This window comes from Salvelinus fontinalis, chromosome 12 (genome assembly GCF_029448725.1).
Source record: "Salvelinus fontinalis isolate EN_2023a chromosome 12, ASM2944872v1, whole genome shotgun sequence".
In the NCBI taxonomy this organism is placed as follows: domain Eukaryota; kingdom Metazoa; phylum Chordata; class Actinopteri; order Salmoniformes; family Salmonidae; genus Salvelinus; species Salvelinus fontinalis.
In genome coordinates this window covers 24,149,711-24,171,746 of record NC_074676.1, presented here as the reverse complement: position 1 = coordinate 24,171,746, position 22,036 = coordinate 24,149,711, and the positions used below count along the sequence as shown (strand labels likewise).

Genomic DNA, 22,036 nt, shown 5'->3' with positions numbered 1-22,036 from the left:
TGAAATCTTTTGGAGATCAGCGCAATCTTGAGGGAATCTTATTTGAGTCAAAGGATATTCATATGATATTTGTATCACACACACACTCACACACACAAAGTATGTGGACACCCCTTCAAATGATTGGATTTGGCTATTTCAGCCACACTTGTTCCTGAAAGGTGTATAAAATCGATCACACAGCCATGCAATCTCCATAGACAAACATTGGCAGTAGAATGATCTTACTGAAGGGCTCAGTGACTTTCAACGTGACACCGTCATAGGATACCACCTTTTCAACAAGTCAGTTCGTCAAATTTCTTTCCTGTTAGAGCTGCCCCGGTCAACTGTAAGTGCTGTTATTGTGAAGTGGAAACGTCTAGGAGCAACGACGGCTCAGCCGCAAAGTTTTAACCCGCACATGCTCACAGAACGGGACCGCCGAGGTCTGTAGTGCATAACAATCGTCTGTCCTCGGTTGCAAGACTCACTACAGAGTTTTTATGGCCGAGCAGCTGCACAGAACCGTAAGATCACCATGTGCAATGCCAGCGTCGGCTGGAGTGATGTAAAGCTCGCCACCATTGGACTCTGGAGTAGTTGAAATGCATTCTCTGGAGTGATGAATCATGCTTCATCATCTGGCAGTTTGACGGACGAATCTGGGTTTTGTGGATACCAGGAGAACGGTACCTGCCCCAATGCATAGTGCCAACTGTAAAGTTTGGTGGAGGAGGAATAATGGTCTGTGGCTGTTTTTCATGGTTCGAGCTAGGTCCCTTAGTTCCAGTAAAGGGAAATCTTAACGCTACAGCATACAATGACATTCTAGACATTTCTGTGCTTCCAACTTTGTGGGAAGGCCTTTTCCTGTTTCAGCAAGACAATGTCCCCGTGCACAAAGCGAGGTCCATACATAAATGGTTTGTTGAGATCAGCGTGTAAGAACTTGACTGGCCTGCACAGAATCCTGATCTCAACCACATCGAACACCTCTGGAATAAATTGGAACGCCAACTGCGAGCCAGGCCTAATCACTAAACATCAGTGCCCGGCATCACTAATGCTCTTGTGGTTGAATGAAGTCCCCGAAGCAATGTTCCAACATCTAATGGAAAGCCTTCCCAGAAGAGTGGAGGCTGTTATAGACGCAAAGGGGGGACCAACTCCATATTAATGCCCATGCTTTTGGAATGGGATGTTTGACGAGCAGGTGTCCACATACTTTGGTCATGTAGTGTAGTTAAGATATACAAAACCTTGCAGACAGCCTATCCAACTGACAATCTCTTAGAATTTTTATTTTTTTTAACTATTGGAACCAATACTTAAAAAGAACTGATATTGGCACAAGCTGGAGGAAAGTTAATGAAAATGTGTAGAATTTATTATGCAAGAGACAAAATTCACAAATCCTACAGCACAAAGGCAGAGTCATGTCTTAATAAGTGTAAAACTAACAATGACTCAATAATCCATGCCTTCTGGGAATGCTATGAAGTCTAAAAGTTATGGGCAGAGTTAGAAAGTTGTCTGTCAGAAGTATTACAATGCAAATGTACTTTTAATCCATCTGTCTGCATATTTCAATACATGCATCTGAGTGAGTAGTGAGATACCCGATGTCTTGGATGATACTTTTCTTGTCAATCATCTTGAAAAAACGTATACTTAAACTGGAAATCAACCAGTCCTCCATCTTTAACACAATGGAAAGGTCAAATGTTGAAAGTGCGTGGGTGATAGAGAGAAACAATGATGCAGTTTGAGGCCATGTGGCGGAGAGTGATGTGAGAGCTGGGGGGGGTCTGGGTAGGTCGGATGTCATTGATGTTTGTGTGCATCTGTATGCTGTTATTTATTTTTATGTTTTGTGTTAAAAAATAAGTGAGTTACTTAGAAAAACAAATAATCTAGGAGCGGCAGGTAGTCTAGCAGTTAAGAGCGTTGGGCCAGCAATCGAAAATTTACTAGGCATCGATGTCCCCTTGAGAAAGGCACTTAACCCTAATTGCTCCAGGGTCGCCATCTATAATGGCAGATCCCTGGCCGTGACCCCACTCTGAGGGTATCTCAGGGGGAGTGGGATATGCAAAAAACAAATGTTCAATTCACACGTGTATAATACACACTTGTACGTGAAATGGAACAAATGTAAGCACCTAATTATTAGTGTCTGTCTTACATTTCTAAATCTCTATGAAATCTTTGGGGAGTCGTAGGCCATCACTCTGCTAATCTGCAGTGCCACCTGCTGGAAAGAACCATGAATGTTTCTATTTCTACCTCCTGATGTGGCCATTCCACGTTGGTTGTTGAAATGACAGCTCACAAGATGTTGGTCTATCTTTCCAGAAAGTACAACACCATCACAGCCTCAGAACAGCGACAACAGTACAAGCAGGATTTCTGTGCAGAGTACGATGAGTACAGGGCCCTGCACGACCGGATCGGTACCATTACTGAGATGTTTGTTCAGCTGGGTTCCAAGATAAACACTCTGTCCCCCGGTACACAGGAATACAAGGTATGAGCAAGGAACTGACATCACTTCCACTCACACAATACAAAACACTTCTGGTTAAACAGTTGAAGACCTGGTTTGATGTACTTTTAAGGACTTACTAAATGTCTTGTATTTTTCCACCCTCACAGCTCATGGAAGAGCAAATACTGCAGAAATACAGAAAGTATAAGAAAGTAAGTAATGCATGAGCAGGAAATATAATTTAATTATTGTATAGCCGGTCTTGTCTACTGTAGCCTGTATGAATATCACAAATAAAATACTCTTCACCCCTCTGCCTTGACCATGTCACCGTAATGCCAGCTCTCTGACACCCCTCTGCATTGACTTTACAGAAGTTCCCTGGTTATCGGGAAGAGAAGAAGCGATGCGAGTATCTGCATCAGAAACTTTCTCACATCAAAGGTCTGATCCTGGACTATGACCGTACCCAGGCCCCTTCATAGTGACTGGCCTGCACCCTGCTGCCATAGGGTGTTACTGTATCAATGGACCAAAAGACTCCCCATGGACCAAAAGACTGCCCAGCCAAGCCTGGGTCCTGGAGTGACCTGGAATCACATATGAATCACAAATTCACTTCACTCCTCCCAGTGTTGATGGGAGAGAGGAGGGATGTTCTCTTATATGAAGTGGGCCAAGACCAGCAACTTGTGAGCAATTGAAACCCTTTAATGTTTTTGTTGTTGAGGGCGAGTGTTGTAATGACTAGAATTTGTTGTGGCGTATAAATCATAAGATGACACAATTTAAGCCAAATTCCTTTTTCTACCCGTAATGCAAAATGTACATGAACTCTCCTGCCCAAATGCTTTTATCGTTTGGTCTATTATCATGACTACACACAAAGGCATATTGGTTTGATGGTACAATCATAAGGACAGATAAGAACAGATGCTCTTCATACCCAGTCTTCTATCAATGCTATATTTAAGTACCCAGTACAATTTGTTTGCTGTTTCACTGAATGTAAAATAATTATATAAAGTCTTCATTCCTATAGAGAGGGTTGTAATCACTGGATTAAGATTAGGGAAAGCTGGAAAATATTTTATGTTCTGTGGAAATGTCTTAGACATGACTTCTCGGCCATATCCCTGCCATTGTTGATGTCCCAGGCAGAATACAAAATGTAGACTATCTAAAGAAGAGACTATGTATGCTGAACAGCAGCTATAAAGAGGAAGAATATTGTAACTGTAAAAAGGTAGGAGTGGCCTAAACATCAGCATTTCAGGTATTGATACATTTTTATTTTTTTTAAACAATACAAAATTACAAAGAAAAATACTGTACATGGTTTGACAATTAGCTAAGACATTAACAAAAACACTTGTTTGGTAGATGCTCCAATTGGTCACAATCTAAAGTACACTTGAACTTGTTGTTCACTTCAATCAGTATTAGTAATGCTCTTCCATTGTGGAATACATTATTTGCATAGACTTTTTCTACGTTTCACATGATAAACCGAAAACATCTACAACTATTGATAGTGTTAATCATTAGAACCTTTGAAACGTATATCTCATTCTATAACAATCCTGTTTGTTACAGAAACATTTCACAAATGTTTTAAAGCGCTGTAGAGAAATACTGCCTCATAGCCCATATCCCTGCCATTGGTGATGTCCCAGGCAAAATACAAAATGTAGACCATCTAAAAAATAAGGTAGACTATGTATGCTGAACTGCTGAACAGCAGATATTAAGAGGAATATTGTAAAAGGGTAGGAGTGGCCTAAACATAATGTTCTGTGGAAATATCTTAGACATCTATGAACTTAACTGTTTGAGCTGATAATTGATCTCTTTGTTAAAGTTAATGATACAGTGCATGTCATTAATCGGACATGCCAGTCAAACATCCTATACATTTGCCTCTAACCCAAACATCACATTCAGTCTATGGTTCCTGTTGGCAGTAATTATGGCATTCTGCTTCATCAAATATGGGCAAGGGGAATTGCCCCCAGAAATGTGTAGGATAGAGGAAAGTGCCATAGTCATACAGTATACTCCCATGTTTCTGTTTAAAACACGACATCGTTACTGAAAGAACACTATTCTGAATAAGAACAGCAATCAAGCACAATTAATAGAACATTTGTCAAGATTGTTGTGGCATTCTATTACCTACTTATCCTTCTGGATAAATGGTTTTCATTGTTTGAGCAAGTATGCGCTGACCTTTGATGGTAATAAAGTTCATACAATATTAACAAATCTTCTATTACCTCGATCAATAGTCCATTATATTTGTGAGACTGGGTGGAATACCAGAGCATTTAACAGTACTTCCTGAAGCCCTTTTTTATAAGCTTGTGCTTGTGACTGCTTTCTCAGTTCAGCAAGAAACATAGGGTTGTGTCCATGCAGTGATTAAATGTAATGCCTTAAAGCTTCTGGTGTCTGCTGATTTCAACTGGATTCAGGGCCTCATAAATAAGATTGTCCATCCTGTTGTTCAAAGATGAGATCTCACAGATCTATTTTCTGACGTGTGTGAACTTCTTCACTCTTGCTGTCGACACCGCTTTGTAGGACAATACTGTGCTAACCGGTGGTATTTTATTGTGTTGCTATAGCAGTTAAATAGATTTCACCTCCACAAACAATAAAGATTGCCAAGATAGGACAGTTTATTTTCAGTTTGAAACAGTGAATGTTCCATTCCAACATGTGGATGTGTTGGAGTAAATGCCTTTCAACAAACTGGACCACATTAACTTAGCCTCTCTGGATGTATCATCACCTGGGATTTCATACAGTTCATTATCTGTGGCTTGTAGAGAGTTATATTACTTACATGCTTACATGCATACGTGCATGCATGATTGCAGTACCAGTCAAAAGTTTGGACACACCTACTCATTCCAGGGTTTTTCCTCTTTTTTTTTTTTACTATAGTCTACATTGTAGAATCAAAACTATGAAAAACACATGGAATCATGTAACAACCAAAAAAGTGTTAAACAAATCAAAATATATTTGAGATTCTTCAAAGTATCCACCCTTTACCTTGATGTCAGATTTGCAGTCTTGGCATTCTCTCAACCAACTGCATGAAGTAGTCACCTGGAATGCATTTTAGTTAACAGGAGTGCCTTGTTAAAATGTAATTTGTGGAATTTCTTTCCTTCTTAATGTGTTTGAGCCAATCAGTTGTGTTGTGACAAGGTAGGGTTGGTATACAGAAGATAGCCCTATTTGGTAAAAGATCAAGTCCATATTATGGCAAGAACAGCTCAAATAAGCAAAGAGAAATGACAGTCCAACATTACTTTAAGACATGAACGTCAGTCAATTCAGAAAATGTCTTCAAGTGCAGTCGCAAAAACCATCAAGCACTATGATGAGACTGGCTCTCATGAGGATTGCCACAGGAAAGGAAGACCCAGAGTTACTTCTGCTGCAGAGGATAAGTTCATTAATTACTAGCCTCAGAAACTGCAGCCCAAATAAATGCTTCACAGAGTTCAAGTAACAAACACATCTCAACATCAACTGTTCAGAGGAGACTGCGTGAATCAGGCCTTCATGGTCGATTGCTGCAAAGAGACCACTACTAAAGGACACCAAGGAAGTGTGGGGGTGCTTTGCTGGTGACACTGTCAGCGATTTATTTAGAATTCAAGGCACACTTAACCAGCATGGCTACCACAGCATTCTGCAGCGATACGCCATCCCATCTGGTTTGCGCTTAGTGGGACTCATTTATTTTTTCAACAGGACAATGACCCAACACACCTCCAGACTGTGTAAGGGTTATTTGGCCAAGAAGGAGAGTGATGGAGTGCTGCATCAGATGTCCTGGCCTCCACAATTACCCAACCTCAACCCTATTGAGATGGTTTGGGATGAGTTGGACCACAGAGTGAAGGAAAAGCAGCCAACAAGTGCTCAGCATATGTGGGAAATGCTTCCAAGACTTTTTGAAAAGCATTCCAGGTGACGCTGGTCGAGAGAATGCCAAGAGTGTGCAAAGCTGTCATCAAGGCAAAGGGTGGCTACTTTGAAGAATCTAAAATATATTTTGATTTGTTTAACACTTTTTTGGTTACTACATGATTCCATATGTGTTATTTCATAGTTTTGATGTTTTCACTATTATTCTACAATGTAGAAAATAGTGAAAATAAAAATTCTTGAATGAGCAGCTGTATAAACTTTTAACTGGTACTGTGTGTGTGTGTGTAATAAATAAATATATATATATATATATATATATATATTCAGAGACTACTCTTAAGCAGTATTGAAGTCAATGTGACTGTCAGTGTACACAATCTTGCTACTTAATTGCTGTCTTAAGATGGGTGTAAATGGGAAGATAAAGTTCATTTTTGCCTTAACATACCCATCACACATTTCCATGTCTCTGATATGAATTTTCTATACTTTTTATTTATCTGCACATACACAGATGTTTCAGGATCATGTATTTTAGTTCACTTATTTTTAGGTTTAAGGAAATTCTGATTTTATGTTAATGGTTGTTTTCAATATTACGTTATGTCAGAGCATTTTTTTTGTGTTAGAATACAATGTTGATGTATTCCTCCTCTACCATGTGAGTCCTTAGTCTTACTAACATCAAGTAAGAGTCACAGCTCGCTGTGTTGTCACGTGGGTCACGCATCAGCCAGGTTAATGAGTCAACATTACAGAGTGATTGAAATTTAAAGGCAATGTTCCAGCGTTAGTGCAGACTGTATTTACGGTAATTGCTGCATATGTCATCTCTATCAGAAATGACCTTTACATTTCTCTCACGCAGCCTATAATGCTTCAGCGTTAGATTGAATAGAGCCCCTCATCCTTTTGTGTTTGTCATAGGTTCATTTCTGTTCATTTCCCTCATCCAAATGAGTGGTCTGTGGATCTTTTTGATAATCATGAATAGAGTAGAAAAAATTATTGTGATTGTGGTAAAGGCCTTTTCTCATCCAATACAATTCTGCACCACTGTCACAAACCACCTGGTTCAAGAGCTATGTATAAGTGTCTATGCGAAAGGTCTGTCAGAAGTGCTTGACTCGACCAGATTCACCGCTGACATGTAAATGTCAGAGTTCTTCTGTCAGTTTGGTTTATTTTTTAATGTTGAATTCTAAATGTCCTAAATGAAATGTATGCTACTGTGGTAATCTGGAAAGCACATGATCAGATATGAGACCAGCATATATACCACTGTCTCTGTGTCCAGTATTGGACTGAGCTATAGAGGCTGGTCATCTGAATAAGTGCTAATTGTGATATATGCAGGAGTTAGCTAGGTGCCTTCTAATAGGAAAATCTGAGTCACATTGGTGTTTACATAATGTTGTTATCTTTCATAATTGATATTATTGCATAACATGCAGTTGAAACCAAATGTATGCACTCAAATTATTGGTCCCTACATTGTATTTTTCATGTGTAGGCTTACAGCTTCGTAGCTAAAGATCCTTTAAAAACTGTTAAGACACCCACAATGTGCTCTTGAAATTTCATCTGAATACTGCTTACAAATCAAACAACTCTAAGATTATTTTAAGGTAATTGTCTTGCTTTTGCTGGTGCGTTTACTTTGTTGATATTGGTAAATTAAACGTCTCAAAAGAAATGTGAAATTAAATCTCGTCCAGTATGTCACTGCAGTCAACCTATGAGAACATTTGTAACTATTTATTGCTTTTAATGTTTTCTTTTTTTGGTTCCTCCTTTGCACACTTTTCTCAGTCTATAAAGGCAGATGAGAAGCCTCTCCTTGGAAAAAGGCAAATGGAATATATATTTTTGCAATTTTCAGTGGGGGGGGATGCTTTATCACCACCTTTTCCTCTAGAAAAAGCCTACAACATATATTGTCTCAAACAAAGAATAAAGCTTTTCATCAAGAATTGAGTTAAAATTCCTATATTTCCTTAAGGTGGTGACATTGCAGCAGTTTTATTGGAATTCCTTGCATCACAAAGTATTATAGGCCGCCTACATCTTGAATATTGACTGTACATCACACAATTCTCTACTTTAGTCAATTATAAACTCGGCATAAAAAGAAACGTCCATTTTTCAGGACCCTGTCTTTCAAAGATAAATTCGTAAAAATCCAAATAGCTTCACAGATCTTCACTGTAAAGGGTTGAAACACTGTTTCCCATGCTTGTTCAATGAACCATAAACAATTAATGAACATGCACCTGTGGAATGGTCGTTAAGACACTAACAGCTTACAGACGGTCGGCAATTAAGGTCACCATTATGAAAACTCAGGACACTACAGAGGCCTTTCTACTGACTATGAAAATCACCAAAAGAAAGATGCCCAGGGTCCCTGCTCATGTGTGAACGTGCCTTAGGCATGCTGCAAGGAGGCATGTGGCCAAGGTAATAAATTGCAATGTCTGTACTGTCAGACACCGCTACAGGGAGACAGGATGGACAGCTGATCGTCCTCGCAGTGGCAGACCACGTTTAACAACACCTGCACAGGATTGGAACATCACACCTGCAGGACAGATACAGGATGGCAACAACAACTGCCCGAGTTACACCAGGAACACACAATCCCTCCATCAGTGCTCAGACTGTCCGTAATAGGCTGAGAGAGGCTGGACTGAGGGCTTGTAGGTCTGTTGTAAGGCCGGTCCTCACCAGACATCACCGGCAACAAGGTCGCCTATGAGCAAAAACCCACCGTCGCTGGACCAGACAGGACTGGCAAAAAGTGCTCTTCACTGACGAGTTGCGGTTTAGTCTCACCAGGGGTGATGGTCGGATTCGTGTTTATCGTCGAAGGAATGAGCATTACACAGAGGCCTGTACTCTGGAGCGGGATCGATTTTGCAGGTGGAGGGTCACATCATTATCGGACTGAGCTTGTTGTCATTGCACGCAATCTCAACGCTGAGCGTTTATAGGGAAGACATTCTCCTCCCTCGTGGTACCCTTCCTGCAGGCTCATCCTGACATGACCATCCAGCATGACAATGCCACCAGCCATACTGCTCGTTCTGTGCGTGGTTGTCTGCAAGACAGGAATGTCAGGGTTCTACCATGGCTAGCGAAGAGCCCGGATCTCAATCCCATTGAGCACATCTGGACCTGTTGGATCAGAGGGTGAGGGCTAGGGCCATTCCCCCCTGAAATGTCTGGGAACTTGCAGGTGCCTTGGTGGAAGAGTGGGGTAACATCTCACAGCAAGAACTGGCGAATCTGGTGCAGTCCATGAGGAGATGCACTGCAGTACTTAATGCAGCTGGTGGCCACACCAGATACTGACTATTACTTTTGATTTTGGCCCCTCCCTTTGTTCAGGAACACATTATTCAATTTCTGTTAGTCACATGTCTGTGGAACTTGTTCAGTTTGTCTCAGCTGTTGAATATTGTTATGTTCATACAAATATTTACACATGTTAAGTTTGCTGAAAATAAACACAGTTGACAGTTTTTTTGCTGAGTAGTTAGGGGAAAATTGCACAAATTTAGATAAAATCAATCACGACAAATATTGTCCATGTTTGGATAACCTTGGTTATTGTCTTTGAAAATTAGGTAAATATTAGCAATGTGGGGAAAGGGAACCTTGAGCAATAATGTATTACTTTGAACTTTTGAAATCCAATAAAAAATGTGCATTTCAACCCCAAATTATCATCCATCTACTTTGTGTTGCAATATTTTTCTGTCCCACGGGCCCCATTTATCAAACATGGTTGGTTTTTAACTATGTTATAACTTTGTCCAACTCAGGACCTCGCATATGCATTGTGAATTATAGCATAAACGTCAACAGAATCCATTTTATTATTGAACAGGTTTGATCGAATTCAATCCATTTTGTTACATTGCATTATGCATAGAAATATATTAATAAGTATTAATAAGGCTCTTCCATTATGGAATACATTATTTGCATAGACCTTTCGTACTTTTCTCATGATAAACAGAACATTACAACTATTGATTAGTGTTAATCATTAGAACCTTTTGAAACTTTGATTTCATTCTATAACCATAGTGTTTGTTACAAACATTTCAAAGCGCTGGAGAAATACTGATTTCTAGGCCATATCCCAGGCAGAATACAAAATGTAGACCATCTAAAAATTGAGGTAGACTATGTATGCTGAACAGCTTCTATTAAGAGGAAGATTATTGTAACTAAAAAGGCAGGAGTGGCCTAAACATCAGTGTTTCAAGTATTGGTATATAGTTAAACAATACAATAAAGAAAAATACTACACATGATTTGACAATTACACAAGACATTAACAAAACTTGTTTGTGACTAATTGGAGCATTTTACAATCTAAAGTACACTTGAATTTGTGTTCAATTCAATCAGTTATATGCTACATCATAAGGTCCTTATTTCCAAAGTGAATGCTTCCTTTTATCAATTGCACAGGCTGTGCAAATTCACATGATTATACAAAGTGGCCTTGGAAACAAAGACATACAGAAGACAGTGCTACTCAGCTGGTGGGTTTGGATAAGTGTGGTAATGCTGAATCACGCAACTCATGATCCGTCAAGTTATTTAGTTAATAAAGCATTATGGCCCCCACCTACAGTGCTCTATGTTCAATTATAAATTGCTGGGTGGTTCGAGCCCTGAAAGCTGATTGGCTGACAACCATGGTATATCAGACCGTATACCATGAGTATGACAAAACATTTATTTGTATTGCTCTAAATACATTAACCAGTTATAAAAGCAATAATGCACCTTGGGGGTTTATGATATATGGCCAATATACCACAGCTAAGGGCTGTGTCCAGGCACTCCATGTTGCGTCGTGCGTAAGAACAGCCCTTAGCCGTGGTATATTGGCCATATATCACAAACCTCATCGGGCTCAATTAAACCCTAGCAAACAAAGTTGACTAAGATCCCTGTCCAGCCTCGTGTCTTTGTGCTCCCTAAACTACTGCAAAGTTCCCTTTATAATATATTAATTTTGAAAATGTCTAAAAAGGTACATATGGATCCACCTATGAGCTGTTGCTGGTCCTAACAGTAATCATACACATTGGCTACTCATAAGTGTTTGCTCTTTAAGCTCCTAATTTCTATCTGAAGGGGTTGCTGTCATCAGTGAACTTCTGCTAGCATGCAACTTCCCCTGAAGTGACATTCAAAGTAGGATAGTACCCCTGAAAAATGACTATAAACCTTAGTACAATGGGCAGATGCCAGTACTGTGTATGGCTTCTCTTAATTCTAGCTCCTTTCATTTTCCTTCAACTCTAGATTACGGTTGAATTTTCAAACTGGGGTGCAAGACTGACACTATCCCTAAGAGAGATGAAATCAGCCCACAAAAGCCCACCACTCCTGGGTTTGACCGGTACACACCCAGCCTGTCCAGTGGAATGAAAATATCACAAATGTTTTTCAGTGTGTCAAGGGCAACCGAGGGATGGCTTTTAAGACTCTCGAAGAGCAGGAACAGAAAAGCATCCAGTTGAGGAACAATAACAGTAGCCACATCAGGGTTGTCGTTGAGGTGCTGATCCATTTTCTGCTGAAACTGCCTATCTCTGGTTCTCTGAACCATAGTCTGGGTGATTACGTAAACATCTCTAGTCAGACTCATAACCAGGGACAGGAAGTAGCAACAAGAGCCATTCAAGCTCCAGCGCTCCTTGTCGATACCAGGGACAAGGCCAACATTTCTGGCCCAGAGCACATTGTCGCAGATAAAGTAAAGGGCGCGGTTGAGGTTTGCCACAGTAAGGCAGAGGCGCAACACAGGGTCAGAGAGCTGCAAGGTTCGCTTGGCAGCGTCAATGGAATTCACAGTGTTCCCCAGTCTGAACACTGAAACAAAGAACATAAAAGGACAGAATTCAGCACATGCTCATGAAAACAGTTCTCAAGTAAGCTACATTTGACTGATTGACTTTCCTATATGACCTATGGTTGGTGAAAAATCACTGCTTATGTAACTATTAACTGTCTATGTCTTATGCAATTGCATAAACAGCCTAGTGATCCTACTCTTCCGAGTGGTTGAAGGTCTGATACCCAAAATGTTCTCCACTTACAGTCAATAAAGCCATCCAATAATAATTAGCCTACAGCTCGTTTCAAAAACACTTGTTCTAACGGTTAGTTAGCTACAGTATGTCCCTGGGGAGTGTAGTAGTTGGTGGTGGTGAAGGTTGTACAAACTCACATTTCCTTCCAGAACTCATGTTGGACTCCAGACTCTGCAGCTTGACAACAAGCTCTTTCCTTGCAGAATTATTGCGAAGCAAATACTTCACCAAGGCACATGCATATTGGGTTGTCCTGAAATACAAGCATTAGACATTATGACCATTAGACACATCTCAGCAACTATATGTTTATTTAACTATACAAGGCAGTTAAGAACAAATTCTTATTTTACAATAACGGCTTAACCCGGACGACATTGGGCCAATTGTGCACCACCCTATGGGGCTCCCGATCACGGCCCAGTTGTGATACAGCCCGGGATCGAACCAGGGTCTGTAGTGACGCCTCTAGCACTGAGATGCAGTGCCTTAGACCACTGCGCTACTCGGGAGCAATCTGTATCTAGTAACGTTAGACTGAAAAGGAGATCATCATACAAACTAAGCTGATCTGACTTGCTAAATTGACAGTCAGCAAGCTACATTAGCAAAGATATGTAACTTGTTGCAGCAAATGAATGATGGATAACATTGGCATTAGTTAGCTAGCTACGGTTGGAATTATGCTCAACCTTAACTTTTAAGTTATGAGTTAGCTAAATTACTGCAGACAGCTAACGTTAGCTTTCTACTAAATAAGACGATTTAGCTAGCTAACTTACCAAAGACCAATGACATACCTGAAAATACGATCCCTTCCTTGACTTTGATTTGTGAACTTAACAAAAGACTCCATTGCGACCAGTGCCTTATTGTTTCAAACAGAAGATAAAATGTCAAATTTGCAGCCAAGCCGAAGCTAAAGTAAGGCAACTGCATAGAGATAGATAGAGGGCTCATCTTTGTATCTATGCAATTTTAGGGTATATGACAGCATATGTAGGACAATTGAGGCAATCACAATTTTGACGTAGAACATTTTCTTCTTCACGATTGGCTGACCTCTCCTGGTGACACACCCTCCTGATGACCCAGTTGGACATCACCCCAAAATGGTCACAAACGCCCTCAATGGCGTTTTGGTCTCTATCATTCTCTATGGACAACTGCTCTCATATCATAGCTAGAGAATTTACGTTCCAGTACGGAGGGTTTTGCAGACGGACAAGTGGGTTTGTCAAACGGCCCTTTCGAATACTTTTAACAATAATAATTTTATTATTTCCTTGCTTGGAGTAAGATTCACTGATCTTACGCGAGTAATATGTAACAAAGCAAGTAAATTAGGCATAGTAATATCATGGTTCAACAGGATTCAGCAATAATGATAGGCATGGAAGTACTTACACATTAATCTCACAGGATTTACATTAATTTGAATACAAAGCACAGACAATATTAGAATGAAAGAAAACATTTATTTCAAAACAAGTAAAACACAAGAAGGGACATTCAACATGTGGCTCCAAGTGAAGGGAGATGTTAACTTGGTTTTGATAGTTAGTTGTATCTACATATACATTATATATGAACATATGTAATCACCCTAAATTATGTTCATATTACATTATGAAAATATAGGCAATCATAACCATTTTATCCTGAACAACTACCCTCAAATGTTCCCTTTAGCCACAAAACCAAGCGACAGAAATCCTTATAGATATCGTTTAACATAGTCCCTATGTTAAAAGTAGAACAGTGTAACAGTATAGCTTCCAACCCTCTCTTTGCCCCTACATGGGCTCGAATCAGGGACCCTCTGCACACATAGACAACAGTCACCCTTGAAGCATCGTTACACATCGCTCCACAAAAGCCGAGCAAGGGGAACAACTACTTCAAGGTCTCAGAGCAAGTGATGTTACGATTGAAACGCTATTAGCGCGCACCACGCTTACTAGCTAGCCATTTCACATCGGTTACAACAGCACAAGTAAACATGGTTTGATAATAAACATACTATTTTATTATGTTATTTATACCCTGTAACTGTATGCTTTCACATTGTGAGTGCCTTCTCACTTGAAGTATAGAAGGACTTTTTCCTCATTTATCAGTTAGATGCATAGCTTACATCATTGAAAAGAGCTACCACTATAATATCCTCATATAGGAAATTATGCAATCCTGACCATTTTGGGCAAGCAGCTACCCTGAAATTTTCTGAGACACTTTGCTTCACATAGCGTTAGTTGAACATACAGTATGTCCATATGTTTAAGGTACAACAGAAATTATGTATTATGTTAATCATGTTATGATTAGCATAATAAACTGCCTTCATATTGTAAAAGTCTTCTCGCTTCAAGGTTTCAAGGCTTAAGTCCTCCTTCCTCATCTGGTAGGCGCCGCTTCTCCCTTTAAGGCCTGGTAGACATCTTGTCTTATCTTCAGTACCTCAGGTGGAACTCTGCCCTCCTGTCTCCTAGTGGCTCTCTTTTGTGCCTTTCAGCGGTTTGTGATGCTTTTTTGCATGACACACAGCAGAAGATGGGAGTTTAGACTTCTGGCTTCATTTCAGGAGAGATCCTGGGTTTGGAGGTTAGATGCATCTACATATCTTACATTATTGAAAAGATATCTACAACCATAATATCCTCATATAGTAAGTTATGCAATCCTAACCATTAGCCAAAGAAGCAACCCTGATATGTTCTGAGCCACTCAGAAATCCCTTCAAGTACCTTCACATAGCATTGTGATAGTGATTGTCTGTTTTGTTCAAGTTTAAGTCCTTCCTCATCTGGAAGGAGTTCCACCTCCTAGTTTTAAGGCCTGTTTCAGTGCCTCAGATGGACTTCTGCCCACCGGTTCCACCCCCCACACATGGTCTACAGTATTCGTGCAGTATGCAGGGCCAAAGAAACCCGGTGTGCTACCCTTGGGAGTAGACTGACTGTACACTATAAAAAGTAATTATACTTCATACTTTTCGTCATAATCATCATCTTCCTCTTCATCCTGCTCACCTGTGGTCGTCTGTAGATAGAACATGTATATCAGTTATGCAGTGTGTGTGAGAGATCCTTTATCATGTGATATTGACTGTACATTTGAGTGAGAATGATACAACTGATCACTTTACAAAATATCAAATTTAAAACTAACAGTATTTTGTAGCAATACAATGTAATACAGTGTAAGTAGTTATGTGTTGCTGGTATATGTTGCACTGTTCCTAAAATAGAAGTTGTCATTGAAGCAAATCAAAAAACATAAAGCTTACCATAATGGCGTTCAGCAGGGGACTGCAGGACTGAGCAGAGCGAGCAGTGGGTGGATTTTATACTGCAGGGTAGCAACAAAACCTGAGTCTCCACCTCCCCTGTGAAGTGAAACTCAGACCCACTTTCTGGAAAACAAAACAGATGGGAAAGAAGAAAGGGGTGTGTCTCAGTGAAGTGCGACTGAGCCCAATGCATACTAAATGTACACACACACACACACACACACACACACACACACACACACACACACACACACACACACACACACACACACACACACACACACACACACACACACACATTAATGTCTTTAAAAAGTTACACTGTACATTATCTGATGATTAATATTATGTTATTATCAAATATTGTGTAATTGTACTTTGCATTCCTTTGTAATCATTTATTTCCCCTGGACATATTTGAAAAGTCACACCAGTGGGGTGCATGAGCCTCGAGTGTCATGATGAGACCTTCTAAAACTACAGATGTTACTAAATGTAAACTAGGCTTTTGTCACTCTTGACTACCCAGCTGGCACCCACCCACTAGTGCACCTTATATCTGCTAATGGCTAGTGACCTTGTGCCCATATTGAGCAAATGACAGTTCTCATAGTTATATGTATGTTATTGTACTGTTATGTCTCTGTTGTTCTCCTGTCTGTAACATCATTGGCACTAAAACTCCTATAAAAACGAAACCTACTATAACAATTCATATAAACCATTATTATGTTTGAATTGAACTAATACTAGTAGGGCCGACGAGGAGAAGACTCATTTGGTCAACCTAACAATACATCGAATTCAAACATACTATATTTTGGTGAAAGGATACAATTAAGCAATAAGGCACGAGGAGGGGTGGTAAATTGTCAATTTAGCACAATCCCACAAGGTGCCTTATTGCTGTCATACACTTCTTACCAATGTAATTAGAACAGTAAATAGTCATTTTTTGTCATACCCATGGTATAAGGTCTGATATACCACAGCTTTCAGCCAATCAGCATTCAAGACTCAAACCACTCGGTTTATAATATGGAATAAACAACACATAGAAAACAACAGACACTGGACAAAACATGTTAAAGTTGCATGTGTTTACAGTTTTTATTTTCACAGTTTCATTGTTTTTTTTTACAGTAATTGTTGCGTACAGCCTTTTTAGATGAATCTATTATGGGATTGTGTTTATCAGCAGGCCCCTCCCTCAAGCCCACCTAACCAAGCACGCAGACCACCAGAAGCCAAAGGGAAAAAGGGAAGTGGAAAGTAGTTTTGGCTTTTGTGGTTTGCTTCTGTAGTCTGAGTTTTGGTTAGTTGTTTCGAGGTCACTGCATTTCTGCAGCACTGGCTCTGCACACGTCACCCCCTGCTGGCCCGGTATGGGAACACGACGCATCGGCCTTGTACCTGCGGTAGGCAGCACCACTGTTGCGTTACTCCCTAGTGAAGGCCGCACCCGATGTGTAGTGTTCTCATGTCGGGACGGTCGTGGGGGAGGCGCGACCCGCCCTTAGTCTAGCCCAGGATTTCTTCTCCTTGTCCTCCTCCTCCTCCTCACTGTGGGAAGAGAGATTGTGTTCAGTACTACAATTCAGAAACCTTCACCACAGCAAAACCTTCACATTTGTTAATAAACCTTTATCAAATAGTACTTTATCACTGGTGATGCAAGGGAGTGGCAGAGAAAACAGCAGCAGTAGAGGTCTTGATACGTATCGTTGAAACGTGTTCCAATACAGACTTATTGACTTATTGAGACAACGGTTCTGAGTAGTTGTGAGAAATTGCTTGATTTACAGCAATAAAAAGGAAGTCTGTACTTGTCTCCTTTTTTTACAGATACATTATCTAGGACCTGACATCTCTGAACAGTAATATATTGTTTTACAGAGATACTTCAAACAGAGATACTTACATGATTCATAGCAAGCAGACAGAATGGGACTCCATGGGTGACCTGTTAAAGGGTTAATTAAGGTCACCAGCCCTGAAACACAAGGAATGACAGACTTAGATGTGACGCAGTCAGTAATTACAAAACATGGTCACTTCCCTTTGATCAGACTATTTTTCTGATTCTGAATTCAATGTATTACATGGTTTATCAATAATTCAAAAGCTATTCATTGAATTATGATTCATATGTTCTCAATAAATCTGCTACTCTCTGACTAAACAACAACAACAACAGGCTGTTGTCATATGATCATTACTGTACATCACATTAAACTTCTACTTGTACTGCTCTTATTCATAATACGGGAAATGTATTTAAAGTTTTTTAAATGTTTTTAAAAAACATTCCTGTTTGTCATATCAACTTTACTTTAAAAAGTGTAAAGCAATAATTATACTGAAATGAATGTAAACTGTACTAAATATTCATTAGGTCAAATAACACAGGTCAATGTTTACAGTAAGTTCTTTATCATTATAAAGATAAAACTCACCCCTGAATCCTTCAGCAGACATATCCGCAGGATAGAAAGGACAGATGAATCGCTGCATCTTCCTTATAAACCCTGAGAACCATCTTCTCCTCCTCCTACTCTTCTGCTCCTCCTCTCCCTCCTCCTCCTCTTACTCTCCCTCATCCTATACCGTGAACTCTTTAGCCCTGTCTGACAGCACCTCAGACAAGCAGCCTGCACTGTGTGTGTCACGCCCTGACCTTAGATATCTCTGTTTTTCTATACATTTTGGTTAGGTCAGGGTGAGACTAGGGTGGGTACGCTAGTTTTGTATGTCTAGGGTTTTTGTATGTCTAGGGTTTTTGTGTATGTCTAGGGTTTTTGTATGTCTAGGGGTGTTGTATGTCTAGGGGCTTTGTATGTCTATGTTGGCCTGATATGGTTCCCAATCAGAGACAGCTGTTTATCGTTGTCTCTGATTGGGGATCATATTTAGGTAGCCATTTTTCCTCGTTTGTGTTGTGGGATCTTGTCTACTTTGAGTTGCCTGAGTGCACACCTGTAGCGGCACAGTTCGTTCGGTTGTTTGTTGTTTTAATAGGTGAGTTTCAGTTGATTAAAATTATGTGGAACTCTAGTCACACTGCACCTTGGTCTCATCATTACGACGATCGTGACAGTGTGTTTGTTTGTGTATGTGTGTGTGTGTGTGTGTGTGTGTCTGTGTGTGCGTGTGTGTGTCAGCAAGCTTTACTTCTTTCTTTGTCTGTTTTGTTTACATCAACATCCATCTTTTAGTTTCATTTTTTGCACTGCCTATTTCTCAGATAGGGTGTGCCTTCTTTGGTTACTAGTGGCAAATGAGGTGAGCCCCTCCCTCTTTATAACCCAGAAATGTGTATTTAAAAGAGAACCAAACTATGACGTGCGTACATGTACAGTGCATTTGGAAAGTATTCAGACCCCTTGACTTTTTCCACATTTTGTTACGGCGTTACTTTAAAATGGATTCAATAATCTTTTCCTCAATCTACACACAATACCCCATAATGACAAAGCAAAATGTATTTTTTTACATTAGTATTCAGACTCTTTACTCAGTACTTTGTTGAAGCACCTTTGGCAGCGATTACAGCCTTGAGTCTTCTTGAGTATGACGATACAAGCTTGGCACACCTGTATGTGGGGAGTTTCTCCCATTCTTCTCTGCAGATCCTCTCAAGCTCTGTCAGGTTGGATAGGGAAAGTCACTGCACAGCTATTTTCAGGTCTCTCCAAAGATGTTCGATCGGGTTCAAGTCCAGGTTATGACTGGGCCACTCAAGGACATTCAGAGACTTGTCCCGAAGCTAGTCCTGTGTTGTCTTGGCTGTGTGCTTAGGGTCGTTGTCCTGTTGGAAGGTGAACCTTCGCCCCAGTCTGAGGTCCTGAGCGCTCTGGAGCAGGTTTTCATCAAGGATCTCTCTGTACTTTGCTCTGTTCATATTTCCCTCGATCCTGACTGGTCTCACAGTCCATGCCACTGAAAAACATCCCTACAGCATGATGCTACTGCCACCATGCTTCACCATAGGGATGGTGCCAGGTTTCCTCCATACTTAACACTTCGCATTCAGGCCAAACAGTTCAATCTTGGTTTCATCAGACCAGAGAATCATGTTTCTCATGTTCTGAGAGTCTTTACCTGCCTTTGGGAAAATTCCAAGCGGGCTGTCATGACCCTTTTACTGAGGAGTGGCTTCCGTCTGGCCATTCTACCATAAAGGCCTGATTGGTGGAGTGCTGTAGAGATGGGTGTCCTTCTGGAAGGTTCTCCCATCTCCACAGAGGAACTCTGGAGCTCTGTCAGAGTGACCATCGGGTTCTTGGTCACCTCCCTGACCAAGGCCCTTCTCCCCGATTGCTCATTTTGGCCGGGCGGCCAGCTCTAGGAAGCGTCTTGGTTGTTCCAAACGTCTTCCATTTAAGAATGATGGAGGACACTGTGTTCTTGGGGACCTTCAATGCTGAAGAAATGTTTTGGTTCACTTCTCCAGATCTGTGCCTCGACACAATCGTGTCTCAGAGCTCTACGGACAATTCCTTTAACCTCATGGCTTGGTTTTTGGTCTGACATGCACTGTCAACTGTGGGACATTATATAGACAGGTGTGACTTTCCAAATCATGTCCAATCAATTGAATTTACCAATCAAGTTGTAGAAACATCTCAAGGATGATCAATGGAAACAAGATGCACCTGAGCTAAATTTCGAGTCTGATAGCAAATGGTCTGAATACTTAATACCCAATAATGACAAATTGAAAACAGGTTTTTAGAAATGTTTGCAAATTTACTAAATAGAAAACACAAAAATACCTTATTTACATGTGTGTATATTGTTGACAAAAATCAATTTTAGAATAAGGCTGTAGAGTAACAAAATGTGGAAAAGGTCAAGGGGTCTGAATACTTTCTGAATGCACTGTATGTGTGCGTGCGTGGCTGGAGAGAGGGAAATCCCATTCAAGGAAATATGAAACCAGAGAAGGCTCTAAACTACACGCTAATCTTGGCCTACATGAAGCTAATTACAAAAAAGTTCAACTAAAATAATGCAGTGAGACTGATATGAAATTGGAAGTATGTATCAATTCAAGGATGTGTCAAGTAGATTTGATAGGATTTACTTACACTACACTACTAGCTATATGTATCATTTTGCAATAGTTCTCTGCAATGTGGAATCAATATCAGAGAGCTTATAAATACCCGAATTGCAAAACTACAGAACACATGACACAGGCACGTTTGTTCATGTCGCATAGGTTCTTTCCATTTTTATTAAAGTTTTTAAAAACATTTAAGGAAATCATGCTTTCAGCCTTGTAGTGTATTTGGGATTGTGTTTAAATCAGCAGCCCCCCCCACGAGCTGCCGAAACACAGACAACCAGAAGCCAACCAAAATAAAGAAAAGAATGGTTCTTCATCTGGCTGCATTCTATATAGTTACATTGCTTGTTTAAGTATTCAGGTAAGTATTAATTGTTTAACTTCTTATGGCTGGGGGCAGTATTGAGTAGATTGGATGAATAAGGTGCCCAGAGTAAACTGCCTGCTACTCAGTCCCAGAAGCTAAGCTATGCATATTATTAGTAGATTTGGATAGAAAACACTCTGAAGTTTCTAAAACTGTTTGCATGATGTCTGTGAGTATAACAAAACTCATATGGCAGACAAAAACCTGAGAAAACATCCAACCAGGAAGTGGGAAATCTGAGGTTTGTAGGTTTGCCTATCCAATATGCAGTGTCTATGGGGTCATATTGCACTTCCTAAGGCTTCCACTAGATGTCAACAGTCTTTAGAACCTTGTTTCAGGCTTCTACTGTGAAGTAGGCGGGAATACGAGCTGATTGAGTCAGATGTCTGGCAGAGTGCCATGAGCTCACTCAGGCGCGCCCCCGTGAGAGGTAGCTGCGTTCCTTCTCCTTTCTAAAGACAAAGGAATTTTCTGGTTGAAACATTATTGAAGATTTATGTTAAAAACATCGTTTGACATGTTTCTACGAACTATAATGGAATCTTTTGACTTTTCGTCTGGCCTGTGCGTCATCAATTTGGATTTTCGAACTAAACGCTCAAACAAAAAGGAGGTATTTGGACATAAATTATGGACGTTATCGAACAAAACAAACATTTGTTGTGGAACTGGGATTCCTGGGAGTGCATTCTGATGAAGATCATCAAAGGTAAGTGAATATTTCTAATGCTATTTCTGACTTCTGTTGAGTCCACAACAT

The 22,036-nt window shown here is 40.2% G+C and overlaps 2 protein-coding genes and 1 long non-coding RNA gene across 3 annotated transcripts in view; 1 reads left to right on the top strand and 2 right to left on the bottom strand.

The window, feature by feature from the left end:
- The window catches only part of LOC129867021 (RNA polymerase II elongation factor ELL2-like), a 53,371-nt gene extending 44,973 nt beyond the window's left edge, over positions 1 to 8,398 (top strand). The window contains exons 10-12 of the mRNA XM_055940121.1: positions 2,338 to 2,509; positions 2,638 to 2,682; positions 2,845 to 8,398. Of these exons, the coding sequence (XP_055796096.1) occupies positions 2,338 to 2,509; positions 2,638 to 2,682; positions 2,845 to 2,955 (328 nt within the window). The 3' untranslated portion in view covers positions 2,956 to 8,398. The remainder of the gene's footprint in view (positions 1 to 2,337; positions 2,510 to 2,637; positions 2,683 to 2,844) is intronic.
- Positions 8,399 to 10,284: 1,886 nt separating this feature from the next.
- Positions 10,285 to 13,541, bottom strand: LOC129867030 (peroxisomal membrane protein 11A-like). The gene is made up of 3 exons (XM_055940135.1): positions 13,344 to 13,541; positions 12,681 to 12,796; positions 10,285 to 12,322 (listed from the first exon to the last, which is right to left on the bottom strand). Exons 1-3 carry the CDS (start codon positions 13,397 to 13,399, stop codon positions 11,754 to 11,756), a joined length of 741 nt encoding a protein of 246 aa, XP_055796110.1. The 5' UTR covers positions 13,400 to 13,541; the 3' UTR covers positions 10,285 to 11,753.
- Positions 13,542 to 16,920: 3,379 nt separating this feature from the next.
- LOC129867034 (uncharacterized) lies at positions 16,921 to 18,398 on the bottom strand. The gene is made up of 3 exons (XR_008761572.1): positions 18,292 to 18,398; positions 17,757 to 17,828; positions 16,921 to 17,398 (listed from the first exon to the last, which is right to left on the bottom strand). It is a non-coding gene; the product is annotated as an uncharacterized LOC129867034 (long non-coding RNA).
- Positions 18,399 to 22,036: the final 3,638 nt, after the last annotated feature.